At 41.1% G+C, this 14,984-nt stretch overlaps 1 protein-coding gene and 1 long non-coding RNA gene across 6 annotated transcripts in view; one reads left to right on the forward strand and one right to left on the reverse strand.

Annotated features, from left to right (window-relative positions):
• ZNF281 (zinc finger protein 281) overlaps nucleotides 1–14,984 on the reverse strand; it is a 17,390-nt gene continuing 2,406 nt past the window's right edge. Inside the window, exons 2-4 of one of the 5 annotated variants that reach the window (XM_042925441.1) lie at nucleotides 5,018–5,059; nucleotides 3,986–4,034; nucleotides 1–3,041 (exon numbers count right to left, since the gene is read on the reverse strand). In XM_042925441.1, coding sequence (XP_042781375.1) covers nucleotides 330–3,041; nucleotides 3,986–4,034; nucleotides 5,018–5,037 — 2,781 coding nt within the window. In that variant the 5' untranslated portion in view covers nucleotides 5,038–5,059 and the 3' untranslated portion in view covers nucleotides 1–329. Of the gene's footprint in view, nucleotides 3,042–3,250; nucleotides 3,389–3,985; nucleotides 4,035–5,017; nucleotides 5,060–14,984 lie in introns of those variants that run through there. The other 4 variants (XM_042925444.1, XM_042925440.1, XM_042925442.1 and 1 more) reach the window with 4 other exon arrangements.
• Nucleotides 7,800–14,984, forward strand: part of LOC122211907 — a 23,033-nt gene continuing 15,848 nt past the window's right edge. Inside the window, exons 1-3 of the long non-coding RNA XR_006198896.1 lie at nucleotides 7,800–7,875; nucleotides 12,304–12,581; nucleotides 12,708–12,759. This is a non-coding gene — a long non-coding RNA (uncharacterized LOC122211907). The remainder of the gene's footprint in view (nucleotides 7,876–12,303; nucleotides 12,582–12,707; nucleotides 12,760–14,984) is intronic.

Below are 14,984 nucleotides of genomic sequence, written 5' to 3' on the forward strand. Positions count from 1 at the left end.
TTTTTGCCTTTTTTGTTTTTTTTTTGTATTTTTGTGGTTTTTTTGCATTTAAAACTTTTGGGCTATTCCCTGACAATCTATACATGTAAATTTGATTGCTAAACATTGTCACTTTGAATGTCAAACTATTTTTAATCTATTGATTTTGATTAAAAATCATAATACAAACAGAGCTAAAATCACACTAACAAAATAAACTAAATATGAAAAGTTGCATTGAAAGGGCATTACATTATTCTTAATAGGATCGTGTAGAAACATTCCAATGGCAGTGTTCTCAAAATAAAACAAAATTACATTAGACCTCCAGCCTGGTCACTTTGGGGACCTTACCTGTAACTTTGGCTGGTGGGTGTCTTTACTCTCGTACTACATGGCTCACTTACATCAGACATCATATTTGTATACCCTGAGAAATCTGACACCGAAGTCCTTACTCTATGGTCCACTTCTCCATTAGAGTTAGTGATGAAGGTCATTGGCACCCTGCTGCCCGACTTAAACTGAGAACCAAACGCTTGTGCAAAGTTCTCAATCTGGTACGTTGTTCTAGGCTCTATGTCTTTCTGAGGATCTATCTGGCTAGCTAACTCCTGAGATGGAATCTGAAAGCTTGTTGAGGACTCTAAATTTTTCTGTTGTTCCTTCTGGCTAGTCAATTTCTGAGATGAGGACTGGAAGGCTGATGAAGTCTCTAAATTCTTCTGAGAATCTATCAGATCATCCAGCTCCTGGGAAGGTGTCAACTGCTGATGTGTAGCATCCAAAGCAGATAAATAAAGACCTGGTTGAGATCCAAACAACATCCCAAAAGGAGGCTTTGGCAATGAAGATGGCAACACTGAGGTAACAGATTGGCCGAAACCACACTCCAAAGGAGACGTAGTGTATATTTGTTTTTCTGGAAATAAAGTGTGGTTGTGGAGAGGTGAAGACAAACTGACAAACTGGAAACCGTGTCCAAGAGTAAAACCTGCATTAGTGGATTTTTCAAAAGCCTGTTGGAGGTATTTGGAGTATTCTTGCAACATGCTTGCCTTATCACTTGAAGACGTTTGGGTGCCTGGGCTCAAATTTTCTTCTTGAACCAACTCTGAGTGTTCTCCTGAGGTGTGTAAATCCACTCGTGGTTCCGTTATGTTGAAAGGATCCTCTTTCTGGCTTTCTGATTTGTTGGAGTATTGATCCAAAATACTTTGTAAAACCTCATCAGGAATTCCAGACTTGTCATGACAAGACTTAATTTCAGCATTTAGAGCTGAGGAGTCAATAAGGGACAATGGGGTCTCATTGTCCAAAACACTGACACCTGCAGACTGAATGACGGACTGTTGGGAGACCATGTGTCCTACATTTATAGAAAAGGCACTGTTGCTGCTGGCAGTTGGTAAATATCTTCTTTTCTTTGAAAACTGCATGGCATCATCATAATTACTACTTATTTGACCTTGTTTACCACTGGTACTTTGGAGAAGACTAATAGTCTCCACACTATTATTCGAAACTATGCCAAGTGAGCCACCTGGTTTCCCAGACAAGGACTTCTGTCCAATGATGTCTGGTAATGGTGACACAAAATTAAGGTAGCTTTTCTCTGTATTCTTTCTGCTTCCTTTCTTAAAGATCAGTTTTGGCACCCTTTTCTGCAGTTCATCAATACCAGTGCCAATTATGCCTCCACTGGAAGACACAGTAGGCATTTCTACTGAGTAACTCTGCATGTTTATATTATTTGAAATTTGTGATTCACTTGTTTTACCAGTCTTATGTTCCTTATTTTCAACAGCTATACTTTTTGACTTCGTTTTTCTCCTTGAAGAACTTGTATTTCCCTGAGACAACACAGCCAGATTACCCATACTGCTATGGGTTGATGACCCAGGTTCTGCACCAGCGGCTCCTTTAGCTATGGCTTCACCACATGTGCGCCTGTGCTTCAACAGTCTATCAGTCCTTGAAAAATACTGTTGGCAAGTGTCACATTTATATGGCTTTTCTCCACTATGCGTCCTCTTGTGTCTCTCCATATGGTACTTCTGAATAAACTTCATGCTGCACTGATCACATCCAAATGGCTTCTCTCTACTATGAATTTTCTCATGTCTCTGTAGTAGGTATTTCTGAATGAAACCCATACTACACTGGCTGCACTGGAAAGGTCGTTCTCCAGTATGAATGAGGACATGTCTCCGCAGGTGATAGGAGCTTCTGAAAGCAGCACTACAGTGATCACAGATATGAGGTTTCTGACTTGGGGAGAGGATGGCACCTTCTCCATCTCCAACCAAAGAAGGTTTGGAAGATGCACTTGGCTTCCTCTTGGCTTTGATTCCCTGAGATTCTGGCTTTGGCCTCTTTGCCTTTTTGACATTAGTGTCCTGCTTTGGCTCCTCACTGCCATGGTGGTCATCAGTCCTGCTACTGCTGCTGAGCAATACGTCACGGTGGTGCTGGGCTGGTTGCTGCTGGGCATGCTGGTGGAGAATACTGAGGTCCTGGATGACGCCGTGGCTCCCCCCATCCCCGCCTCCTAGGCCAGGAGATCTCTCCTCAGCCCCAGCGAACAGCCCCCCATAGTGGTGGTGGTGATGGTGGTGGTGGGACTGCTGCTCCTCAGGATCTGCGGGTTTCTCCTGTTTGATGCTAACCAAAGACTGCAAGAATCCCCAGGAGGTCCTCTGCGAGGGGAAGGCCGCGGCTGACGCCGCCGGCTCCTTCTTGAAAGTCATGTCCGGGGCTGGCGGAGGGGGGGGCTCAGCGGCCGGGGCTGCGGAGGTAGAGGAGGATAACACGCACTGCGGGGGAGGGGCGGCCGACCCCGCCGGCCGGGTGAAGCTGGTGACCGGGGGAAGCCGGTGGTTGAACATAACCATACCCTGGGGAAAGGTGGGTTCCATCTCTGCCCTCCTGCTGCTGCCGCTGCCGCCGCTGCCGCCGCCGCTACTACCACCGCCGCCGGAGCCGCTACCACCGCTACTGCTGGTACCACCGCCGCCACTCAGGAACCCACTGCCGATTTTCATACCCCGAAGGAGGCCTGGCTGAGGAGAGGAGGAGGAAGAGGGAAGAGGGAGGAAAGGGGGTGGAACCGGGCCCCGGGCCGGGACCACCGCAGCGCCCAGGACCCCGCCGCGCCGCCGCCCAGACCGCAACGCGCCCAGCACTAATTCCCAGCCCGGTCGCCTCCGGCACCGGCACACATGGTCCTGGGACTCTTCCCTGGGCCTCGCCCTCTCCCTCTCAGACCCACCGGCAACACTTACGGGTACCGCCGCCGCCGCAGCCGCCGTCGCCTCCAGTTAATAAAAATAACGCCGTCCTCTCCACAATGGAATTAAAAGCCTCCCCTGTACTGCGCAGCCGCGGCGCGGTGTCTGCTGGGAACTCTTCAACCCAGCCAGAGGGGAGCTCTGCGGAGCCACGGCGCCTGCGCTGCAGCTTCCGCCCGGTCTGCCTGTCAATCACTGGGGCGGTTGGGCGGAGGGGAGGCCCAGGGCTCGAGGGGCGGGGATTTGGGTCCCCTGTAGAAAGAGGCTTCCAGGCGAACGGGCGTGATTGGTGGGCTGCACTGACGGAGTTGGACGTGGGTGAGGGCTTCTGGGGGAGGACGCTCAGGGGGTGGAACCCAAGGGGCGGAATTACGCGGGACCTTACTGCGGCGTGGCTCGGGGGCTGCAGAGAAAGAGGCTGGCAAGATGGGGGAAACTGAGGACTGAATGTTGGGGCTTTTTCTAGCTTACAATTTGTAGTCTAGGTATTGAATCACAATCCAAACCCAGAAGTGGGTCACTTAGGGCACTTTTGGTTCTGCCTAAAAGCAGTAAACTTCAAATGCCCAACATTTATTAAAACAGATTTCTTCCGTTATCCCTCTTAGGTTGGAAATATTTTAATAGTGGGCGTGTACCTTTGCATTTATAGGAGGAGCCTGCTTTGAAACCGTTGCAAAAAAAAAAAAAAAAAAGTTGTTTTACTGCCAACCTACCTGAAGGCTACTGAAGAAGGAAACCGCGTGTAATCCGGGTGCTGCAGCCCTGTAAAACACGCCCACACTCATACTTCATCATCATCAGATGTTATTTAAATGCCCACATACCTTTTCAGTCTGGCTAATGACTCTGTTTGCAATGTTACAATGTTGCCTAGTCCCTTATGTTACTTATTTAGGAAAAACTGACTACCAGGCCCTTCTAAGACGTGTACTAGGAGTCACTCTGCCCTCCCCCAGTATAGACTGCTGAGAAACGCATGCAAAATTACAAATTTTTTCTTGAGGGAAAATTACAAAGTAAAATCTTGAAATCAGAGACTAACAAATACCACACAAGTCTCTACTCAGTGGCTAATGTACACAAAGCACTCACTTTCATATTAAACGTGCCAAAATCTAAACCAGCTACTTGCCTAACAAAGCCTATATAAATCACAATTTTTTTCATAAAAGAACTAGAACCATCACAACAATTCGTTTACATAGTATATTTTCTTCGTGAAATTTCAAGTCCATTTTCTCACAATATTTCTAACTAAATAACTGCTCATAACTAAATAGTAAATGACTTCTCTGAGAAACTTCACCATTGAAACCATAAGATTATTCATTATTCTTTATGGGCCTCTCTGAACCTGTGCAGAAACTTAAAAGGTAATATTTATGAACATTTGGTGGTAAGAAATATTATTCTAATTCCATGAAGTTACCTATAAGCATTCTGCCACTTAAATTGCAAAACTTGAATACCGTCAAGGATAGCTAAGTGTTAAAAGAAAGACTGAAAATTCCAAAACTTAAGGCAGTAGTAAAATATTAGTCAATGCCTGTGAGAAATGAGGCTGTCCCTTTATTCAGGGCGTCAGTGTTTAATGGTAAGCTGGGATGCATATAAGCTAGTCCAAGCATGAAGGGCAGTAGGACACTCATATGAAAAGCCAACTTTGTTCCTCAGTTATCAAGATAAGAAACCTGTCATTTCTCTCATTCACTCTGTCAGCCTTGAGATACTCCAAGCAGACTTACCTCTGTGTTGTATACCCCATATATCAGGAAGATGAAGAGACCCTGTAAAATAAAATGGAGGGAAAAAGCTGTTAACGCTAATCATTTCAGCAGTAGAAATACCCGAAATAAACTTTCCTGGGAACAGACAAAAGAAGACACACTTCATCAAGGTCAATTTATTTTTCTATTTTTCAACATTAGAAGCTGTACCTTGAGCATTTATAAGGTAACATACCAGCACATCACTTACAGTGGTTGTGCTACGCAATTCTTCATAAATAGAAAATAAAAATACCATTCCTGGTACATAGAATATTAATTATAAAAATCAAAATGCCAGTCTCTGAAAGATAGCTAGGTAATGAAAAAATTAAACTCAGAAAATGTCATCAAAGTAATCAATAGCACTCAGCATCAATATTTCTAAACCCTGTTTTAGACTACGGAAAATGGAATATATTGGTTAAAGTCTTCACAGGAGTAAAAAAATTTTTTTTAATGAAAACAACTAAAAAGATAAACTTAGGGTAATAAATAGTTTCTAAACAATATTTAAAACTCCAGTTCAGGTTAGGATAAAATTTCACATTATCACTTGTAAAACTACACACATTTTTATTGTAAACTTTTTATAAAGAAGTTTCAAAGATCTGCTGTTTATTAGTCCTTAGTTTTAGAAAATACTTAATTGTAAAATATAAAATGAATCTCTCTAAAATATTAAATTTTTTAAGAAAATAAAACTGATGTAGTTTAAACTTATTAGAGAAAATAGCAAGAAATTTTCCATGTATTTTGGCTTTGCAGGGGAAAGAAAATCTATATTATCCTATTCTTGTTAGGTATGAGTAAACCAAATATGAGATAGATGCCTGGACTAAAGTCTGGAAATGGTTCAAATAGTTAAGAAATGTGACATTTCAAAAGGAAAATATTACAGGAATATTTTAATATTTGTTTTATATCTGCATACTTAACATCTTACAGATAACGGAAACAATCCTATAATAAGGAGATTGAATAAAACAGAACTAGGTTTTGCTCATTAGTTTCTTCTGTAACATATTTTATTTTTTAAGAACCATTTTACTTTCTTTATTATTTTCTTATGTAATCTTTACACCAACATGGGGCTCAAACTCACAACCCTTGAGATCAGGAGTTGCATGCAATACTGACTGAGCCAGGTGCCCCTCATCATTTTACTCTAGTATGGTATGTTCATTACAATTAATCTTACAAGTTTTCAATACTACTCTCTATATAATATCAGAAACAAACCTTCATTACATGTATTTGTATTAGGAAGAAAGGTTGATAAAGAGTTTTGAACAACCAAAAATGTCTACTGGGTCATTGACTTTTAAAAATTCAAGTACGGTGAGAGTTTCTTCACTGTGTATACATCACGTCCCATAGCTCAATATCAATACTCAAATCCATCCAAGTAGCCTTTCTCAAGATCTACATAGTGTGAATTCAAGCGTCTTAGATGATACTCATTTCATAGGCTACTTGTTTGCCTATATTCTAGATAATTCAAGAAAAAAGTTCTCTGACTTATGACAAAACTATACAATAATTAATAGTGCTCCTTCCTTTCATAATTGCTAATTCTTTATTTCATATTGTGTTCTATAGATATAAAATTAAGAGTAGGTCACTCAAATTACTTCTATGTATGAGACAGGAGTATTTTGCTTTGTGCAGTACCTAAGTTCTTCACCACAATGCCTTGTGTATGGAACAATAGGCACTGTGATTTCTATACGTTAAGAAATTCATCTGTTGGGGTGCCTGGGTGGCTCAGTCAGTTAAGCAGCTGACTTCAGCTCAGGTCATGATCTCATGGTTTGTGGGTTCGAGCCCCGTATCGGGCTTTCTGCCATCAGCCAGGAGCTCGCTTCAGATCTTCTGTCCCCCTCTCTCTCTGCCCCTTCCGTATGCTCTCTCTCAAAAATAAATAAACATTAAAAAATGCACAAAAAAAGAAATTTGGCTGTTATCTATATATTTTGAGACATCTATAGAAGAGCCCTTCTATGATGTGTATAATCACTTCTGTAATTTATCTATTTTGTAAATTCAATTTTCTCTAAAAGAAAAGAAAATTTCAAAAATCACATTCATTCTCCATGTCTTGGTAAAGTAAGAAGGATATGGAGTATGTTCTAATATTTTTATTTACTCTATTTCCATGTTACTTGTTATACATTTTAAGTTCTCACATATTTAACTCTTTAAAGTAATATAAAATGATCCACAACAAAAGTCTGCCTTTTGAAAAAAAGATTTAGACTGAAAAACTGTTTTAAATAAAGGCAGCTTCAGTCTCAGAAGTTTTTTTCTCTTTCTCCTTTCTCTTCAACAGATGCACACTTAAAAGCATGGTAAGCAATCCCCAAATTATTACTTCAAAGATCCTGAAAAAGCCTGAGACTTGAAATCACTCCAAGGAATCTCTGCTTTTTTTTCTCTTGGGTTGTCTACCTGATGTCACCACAACCATCTGAAAAGTAAAACATTAATAATAATAATAATAATAATAAATTGTGTGTTTTATACATGGTGCCTTTTTTCCCCACTGATTTTACCAACTATTGACAGTTGTGATAATTTAGATCTAACTCTACAGAACTTCATAAGCCCTTCACTACTGGTTAAACATCTCATTTTCTCTTTTTTCCCAAGGGAAGAATCAAAACAGAAATAGCTAAACATAAAAATCTTAAGCCATAACTAGGAGCCACTTTTAAATCCCCGCAGGGAGAATACCTTTAAGAACAGCTGGAAGGAACCAACTGCCAAATTTCAACTGGCACTGAGACTTCTGAGCTCCTTCTACCAACATTCTGTCCCACCAAAGAGTGAACACTGTAAGTATGCCTTATTTCTGAAATGAATGATCCTTCATGTCTGTTGGGGAGTTTCTGCTATTCCATCCATAGACCTACCCATTCAAAATATATATGGAGTATTAATCTATAATGGAACCAATTTCTCAATGTTTCAATCACAGTAAAAATAACAGTAATTGGACAGGAAACATCCCAAGCGTAGCTGGATTCCTATAGCATGTGTATATATTATGGGCAGGAGCCAGGACCAGGGAAAGAACACAAGGGTATTACATCTGATGCTGCACAGGAGTTAAAAATAGAAACTTACAGGAAAGAAGGGGGGAAATCATGCTATATTATTTTCATTTATGTATGAAACATTAAAAACTGAGGCAGCTTTGTAAATATCTTCATTGTCCTAGAGGTTCATTGAACAACGTCGGCAGATAGATTCAATGGCTGACATCTAGTCTGTTATTTTTATATTGATTGTTCTGCACTTTCGTAGTGCACTTCATGACTGCTACAAAATCAATCTTTTCTGTGGTAATGTATTCTTTCCTGGCGATACAAAGAACAGGAAGGTGTCACTATACACAGTACATTGCCCACTCAGGAATCAGAAGAATATTAACAATGCTAATATATGTATAGCTCTCTCAAAGTACTTTCATTTGCATAATTCCATTTGTTCCTCACTACAATACTGCAAAGTAGGCAGCATGAGTGTTATTAGCTTTTTTTTTTTACATATGAGGATTTTGAGGCTTGCTCAAAATGCCACCGTGCTGACAAGTGGGCAGAGGCAAGGATTAGTTTCTGACTCCTCATCTAATGTGCTTTTACATACAACTGCCTTAAATAGACACCTTCGTAATTCTGAAATCACCAGCTTCAAGGTAATACAATTGGTGAGCGCTTTAAAAGCTGAGGTGTTTTGAAAGCATATTATAGTTTGATTAGAACTGTAGAAGGTCAGGGACTCAGTATCCAGTAATAGAGCTGCTTAGACTAGTGCTCCACAGTCTAAGATGGCCTAGCAAATACAACAGGAAATACACTTTGCAACAGTGGTTCCTAGTTGCTATGCACCAGGTTCTGTCTTTTGTGCTTCCTTACAAGTTCTCATTCAATGATATATACTTGCTAGTTGCTGGGAAACATATCTTTTCCCATCAAAACGCTGCTAGGTAACCACATAGTCAAATATCCTTTATCATTATCATCATTTACTGACCTTCTTTGAATGTATGGTGCTATGCTGTGTGCTTTTATTTATTTACAAACCATGCTCCAACCTAGTTTCTATAAACAATTCCTGTTTGGGGGACGAAATCCCATGGAAACAAAAGCATTAGTGTGCAAGGATATGTGTATTTGCTTGTTGCAACACTGTGTGTAGTGGTAAAGAACTGGAAACAACCTGAATGCCCTTCAACACAGGATTGGCTGAGTAAATCGTGGTCTCTTCATCCCTTAAGATACTAGGCAGCTGAAAGAATGAGTTAGAGCTATGTTTATTAGCCTGGAGTAATTTCATGAATTGTTAAAGGAGAAGAGCAAGAGGAAAAGACACGTGTGTTATATCGTCTCTTTTTTTAAAACAAATGACAAAACCTCCCTTCCTCCTCCCCAAATACAACTGATTCAACAGGAGAACAGTGGAAAGGTGCACACCACACTGTTGTCACTGGTTTTCCTAGTGGAAAAGACATGAGGGAGAGGAAGCAAGTCAGAAACATGTTAGAAGCACACTTAGAAAAACATGTATGACCTTATCAAAGGAGGTGGAATGTACAATTCTATGGAGGATATTAAATATAAATATAGAAAAGAGAATCTGCACATGGATAAGGAGCTAAAGATAAGATGCACAAATAAAATACTGATTTGATTTGGGGTAAGATTGGGGTTTTTTCTTGACTCCTATTATTTTTTTAAAGCTTTTATTTTTAAGTAACCTCTACATTCAAAGTGGGGCTCGAACTCACAACCCTGAGATCAAGAGTCACATGACTGAGCCATTCAGGCATCCCCACTATTATTTTAATATAAAGAGTACCTGAGGTGCCTGCGTGGCTCAGTCAGTTAAATGTCTGACTCTTGATTTCAGCTCAGTCATGATCTCACGGTTGGTGAGTTCAAGCCCCATGGCAGGCTCTGTGCTGACCGAATGGAGCCTGCTTGGGATTCTCTGTCCCACTCTCTCTCTGCACCTCCAGCTTACATGCACACATGTGCTCTCTCTCTCTCTCTCTCTCTGAAAAATAAATAAATAAATATAAAAAATAAAGAGTATAATACATTTGAACGAAAAAAGATGTAAGTGGGTTTATTTAAAATGAATTCATTGGGGCACCTGGGTGGTTCAGTCGGTTAAGTGTCAGAGCTCGGCTTTATCACTATCACGAACTTGTGTTCGTGAGTTCAAGCCCCGCGTCAGGCTCTGTGCTGACAGCTCAGGGCCTGGAGCCTGCTTCAGATTGTGTGTGTCCCTCTCTTTCTGCCCCTCCCCCACTTGCACTCACACACACACTCTCTCTCTCTCTCTCAAAAATAAACATTAAAAAATAAGAATTTATTATTTTTTAAAAGTGGGGTATAATTTACCAATAAATGTATACTTGTGATTAGTAGACTAAAGAAAATAAGCAGTTTATACAGCAGAACACATCAATTTTGCCAGGGAAAGTGAGTGCATCATGAGAAGGGAGCTAAAATCTATTAAGCGATGGCCTCTTGTGGTATGTGTTTGGTTTGCTGCTCTTCTGAAGATCTGATTCTTGAAGGAGAAGGAAGCGTGGTCAGTGAGACAGCTGGGAAAGGGCATTTACGAGAGATCTTTGAGAAAGCACAGCTTCATGAAAGCACAGAGATCTCCAGGTGACACGCAAGGAGCTCAGAATTGCTAGAGCAAGTTGCTTTCAAGCGAGAGAGGGGAAGCTGATGAAAGCAGAAGCAGGGCAGCACCAGACTGCGAAAGGCCTTGCATAGCATGTCAAGGAATCCAGTTATTCCTCTCCTAGAAAAGGGGGTCATTACAAAGTTTTCATCAGGAAAGTGATGTCAGGAGCTTTTGGGGGTTTTGTTGTTGTAAAGTAACTCCTGTAGCACTGAGAGAAATCGGTTAAAGAGGCATAGGGCAACCGGTTAGGAAGCTACAGTCAGGGTAAGAGAATCCAAAACGAGGGAAATGGTTATGAGAATTCAGAGACGTTTAGGAGGTACAGTCAAATATCGAACGGAGGTGGATGCTGACTGGACGGGACAGGAAAAAGCGAGAGCTGGGTTACAGGTGATCATCAGCTCACTGGCTTCAGTGACGGGTGATTTCCTAAGGCAGAGAATTAAATGGAAAAGAAGCATGTTTGCTGAGGAAAAGAATGCATTTATTATATGTGTCAGATGGGAATGTGGTCCACTGAGCAATTGGACACACAAGTCTGAGCCTCAGGAAGGATCTCTGGGATAGAGATACAGGGCTGGGAATCATCCAAGTAGGGATGGCAGTGGATGCCCTCAACTAGGGAGCACGTAAAGTAAATGAAGGCGGTGGCTGTAGACAGATTTCTGGGAAATGCCATTCCTGCTTCAGAGCTAAGCAGAGAGAAAACCAATGAAGGAGGAGTCAGAGAGATGGTGCTTTCATGGAAGCCAATGGAAGATTTTTTTCTTTATTTGGTTTTATTTATTTCTTTTAATGTTTATTTTTGAGAAAGAGAGAGAGAGAGAGAGAGAGAGAAGCAGGGGAGGGGCGGGGGGGGGGGGAGACACAGAATCTGAAGCAGGCTCCAAGCCCCTAGCTGTCAGCACAGAGCCCAACACAGGGCTTGAACCCACGAACGGTGAGATCATGACCTGAGCCAAAGTCTGACACTTAACCAAGTGAGACACCCAGGCACCCCAGAAGAGAGTTTTAAAGAAGAAATGAGTAGCGGCAAACATAGGTTAAAGGCATAAACTCTGAAACCATACTGCCTGGGTTCCATTCCTGGCTCTACCACTTACTAGCTGTGTGAGCTTGGGCAAATTACTAAGCATCTCTGTTCCTCACTTTCATCATGTATAAAATGCTCACAGTAATGTGCCTGTCTCATAAGATTGTTACGGGAACTAAAAGAGTAAATAAGTGTAAAGTGCTTGGAACAGTGCCTAACAGAGGTAATACTATCTGAGTATTTGACTGATGTCACATAAGATCAACTAAGAAAGGACCTGAAAATGCCATTAGATTTGGTAGTTACTGGATTCATTGCATTTACATTTGAGTAACTTCTATATGTCAGGCGCTGAGAACATAGTCATGAAGGAAACATTGAACTTGCTCTGAAGGAGCTTATATTCTGGCGAATAGCATTCATTGACTGTGTGTGCACTGTTCTAATCACCTGACAAGCATTATTACTTCACTCATTCCTCACACTTACCCTGGATATAGGTACCATAATTATCCTCATTTTACAGATAGGAACATTGAGCAACACGGAGAGGTTCAGCAAGGAGCTGGAGCCAGGAGGTGGCAGAATCGGGATTTGAATTGAGCTGGACTGACTTCGGAGAACACCTCCTTAGCCTCGAAATCATATAGTCTCCAGTTGGCTGCTGGTGACCTCAGTAACAGTGCCTTTAGAAGGATGGTGGGGACAATACCCAGAAACTGAGCATTGAATGGGAGCTGGTTAATTGAGAGATTGAGAAGAGTTGAAAGCATTTCCACAGAGAATCACACTGACAAAGTCCAAGTATGTGGATTTGTGGGGGATTTATTCTATTTGGGTGATAGAGTAAGGAAAGCGAAAGGATTAAGTAGTAAGCATGTTCTTTGGTCATGTCTTTCTCAAATACCTGTTTCAACTATTTCTTTGCAGCGATCTGGCTGGCGGTCAGTTCAAGATTAAGATCTCTGGTGAGTGCTGAAGGGTATGTATTTGTTATTATTTATTGACGCACGATCAGTACAATTTCTTTCTTTCTTTCTTTCTTTCTTTCTTTCTTTCTTTCTTTCTTTCTTTTTTCAATATATGAAATTTATTGTCACATTGGTTTCCATACAACACCCGGTGCTCCTCCCAAAAGGTGCCCTCCTCAATACCCATCACCACCCTCCCCGCCCTCCCACCCCCCATCAACCCTCAGTTTGTTCTCAGTTTTTAAGAGTCTCTTATGCTTTGGCTCTCTTCCACTCTAACATCTTTTTCTTTTTTTTTTTTCCCTTCCCCTCCCCCATGGGTTTCTGTTAAATTTCTCAGGATCCACATAAGAGTGAAACCATATGGTATCTGTCTTTCTCTGTATGGCTTATTTCACTTAGCATCACACTCTCCAGTTCCATCCACGTTGCTACAAAGGGCCATATTTCATTCTTTCTCATGGCCACGTAGTACTCCATTGTGTATATAAGCCACAATTTCTTTATCCATTCATCAGTTGATGGACATTTAGGCTCTTTCCATAATTTGGCTATTGTTGAGAGTGCTGCTATAAACATTGGGGTACAAGTGCCCCTATGCATCAGTACTCCTGTGTCCCTTGGGTAAATTCCTAGCAGTGCTATTGCTGGGTCATAGGGTAGGTCTATTTTTAATTTTCTGAGGAACCTCCACACTGTTTTCCAGAGTGGCTGCACCAGTTTGCATTCCCACCAACAGTGCAAGAGGGTTCCCGTTTCTCCACATCCTCTCCAGCATCTATAGTCTCCTGATTTGTTCATTTTGGCCACTCTGACTGGCGTGAGGTGATATCTGAGTGTGGTTTTGATTTGTATTTCCCTGATGAGGAGTGATGTTGAGCATCCTTTCATGTGCCTATTGGCCATCCGGATGTCTTCTTTAGAGAAGTGTCTATTCATGTTTTCTGCCCATTTCTTCACTGGGTTATTTGTTTTTTGGGTGTGGAGTTTGGTGAGCTCTTTATAGATTTTGGATACTAGCCCTTTGTCTGATACGTCATTTGCAAATATCTTTTCCCATTCTGTTGGTTGCTTTTTAGTTTTGTTGGTTGTTTCCTTTGCTGTGCAGAAGCTTTTTATCTTCATAAGGTCCCAGTAGTTCATTTTTGCTTTTAATTCCCTTGCCTTTGGGGATGTGTCAAGTAAGAGATTGCTACGGCTGAGGTCAGAGAGGTCTTTTCCTGCTTTCTCCTCTAGGGTTTTGATGGTTTCCTGTCTCACATTCAGGTCCTTTATCCATTTTGAGTTTATTTTTGTGAATGGTGTGAGAAAGTGGTCTAGTTTCAATCTTCTGCATGTTGCTGTCCAGTTCTCCCAGCACCATTTGTTAAAGAGACTGTCTTTTTTCCATTGGATGCTCTTTCCTGCTTTGTCAAAGATGAGTTGGCCATACATTTGTGGGTCTAGTTCTGGGGTTTCTATTCTATTCCATTGGTCTGTGTGTCTGTTTTTGTGCCAATACCATGCTGTCTTGATGATGACAGCTTTGTAGTAGAGGCTCAAGTCTGGGATTGTGATGCCTCCTGCTTTGGTCTTCTTCAAAATTACTTTGGCTATTCGGGCCCTTTTGTGGTTCCATATGAATTTTAGGATTGCTTGTTCTAGTTTCGAGAAGAATGCTGGTGCAATTTTGATTGGGATTGTATTGAATGTGTAGATAGCTTTGGGTAGTATTGACATTTTGACAATATTTATTCTTCCAATCCATGAGCACAGAATGTTTTTCCATTTCTTTATATCTTCTTCAATTTCCTTCATAAGCTTTCTATAGTTTTCAGCATACAGAAGATCAGTACAGTTTAAATATCAGATCCACATGTGGCAGAATCTCATTCTATTACAAAAATCAAAAAAGATGAAATGTATTCTCAACCAAATTTAAGATAGCTGAAGGCTACAGATGAGAGAATTTTTTGGTAAACGTAAAAAAATCTAAAAAGTAGTCTTACCTTTTCTTGGTCTGATTCTGGACGAGTAGGTTCCAGGAATCTGCATTTTTAACACACACCTGAGTTGTTCTGATGCATAATAAAGTTTAAGAATTAATTCCAGCTCCACTATGTACTAACTCTGTGACCTAGGGCAAATTACTCAGTCTCTCTGTGCCTCAGTTTTCTCATTGTAAACGGAGATAATAATAGTACCTACTTCAGAGGTGTGTTGGAGGATTGAAGAGGTAAATTTTTAGCACATCTGG

Source organism: Panthera leo, chromosome F3, assembly GCF_018350215.1.
Source record: "Panthera leo isolate Ple1 chromosome F3, P.leo_Ple1_pat1.1, whole genome shotgun sequence".
Classification (NCBI taxonomy): domain Eukaryota; kingdom Metazoa; phylum Chordata; class Mammalia; order Carnivora; family Felidae; genus Panthera; species Panthera leo.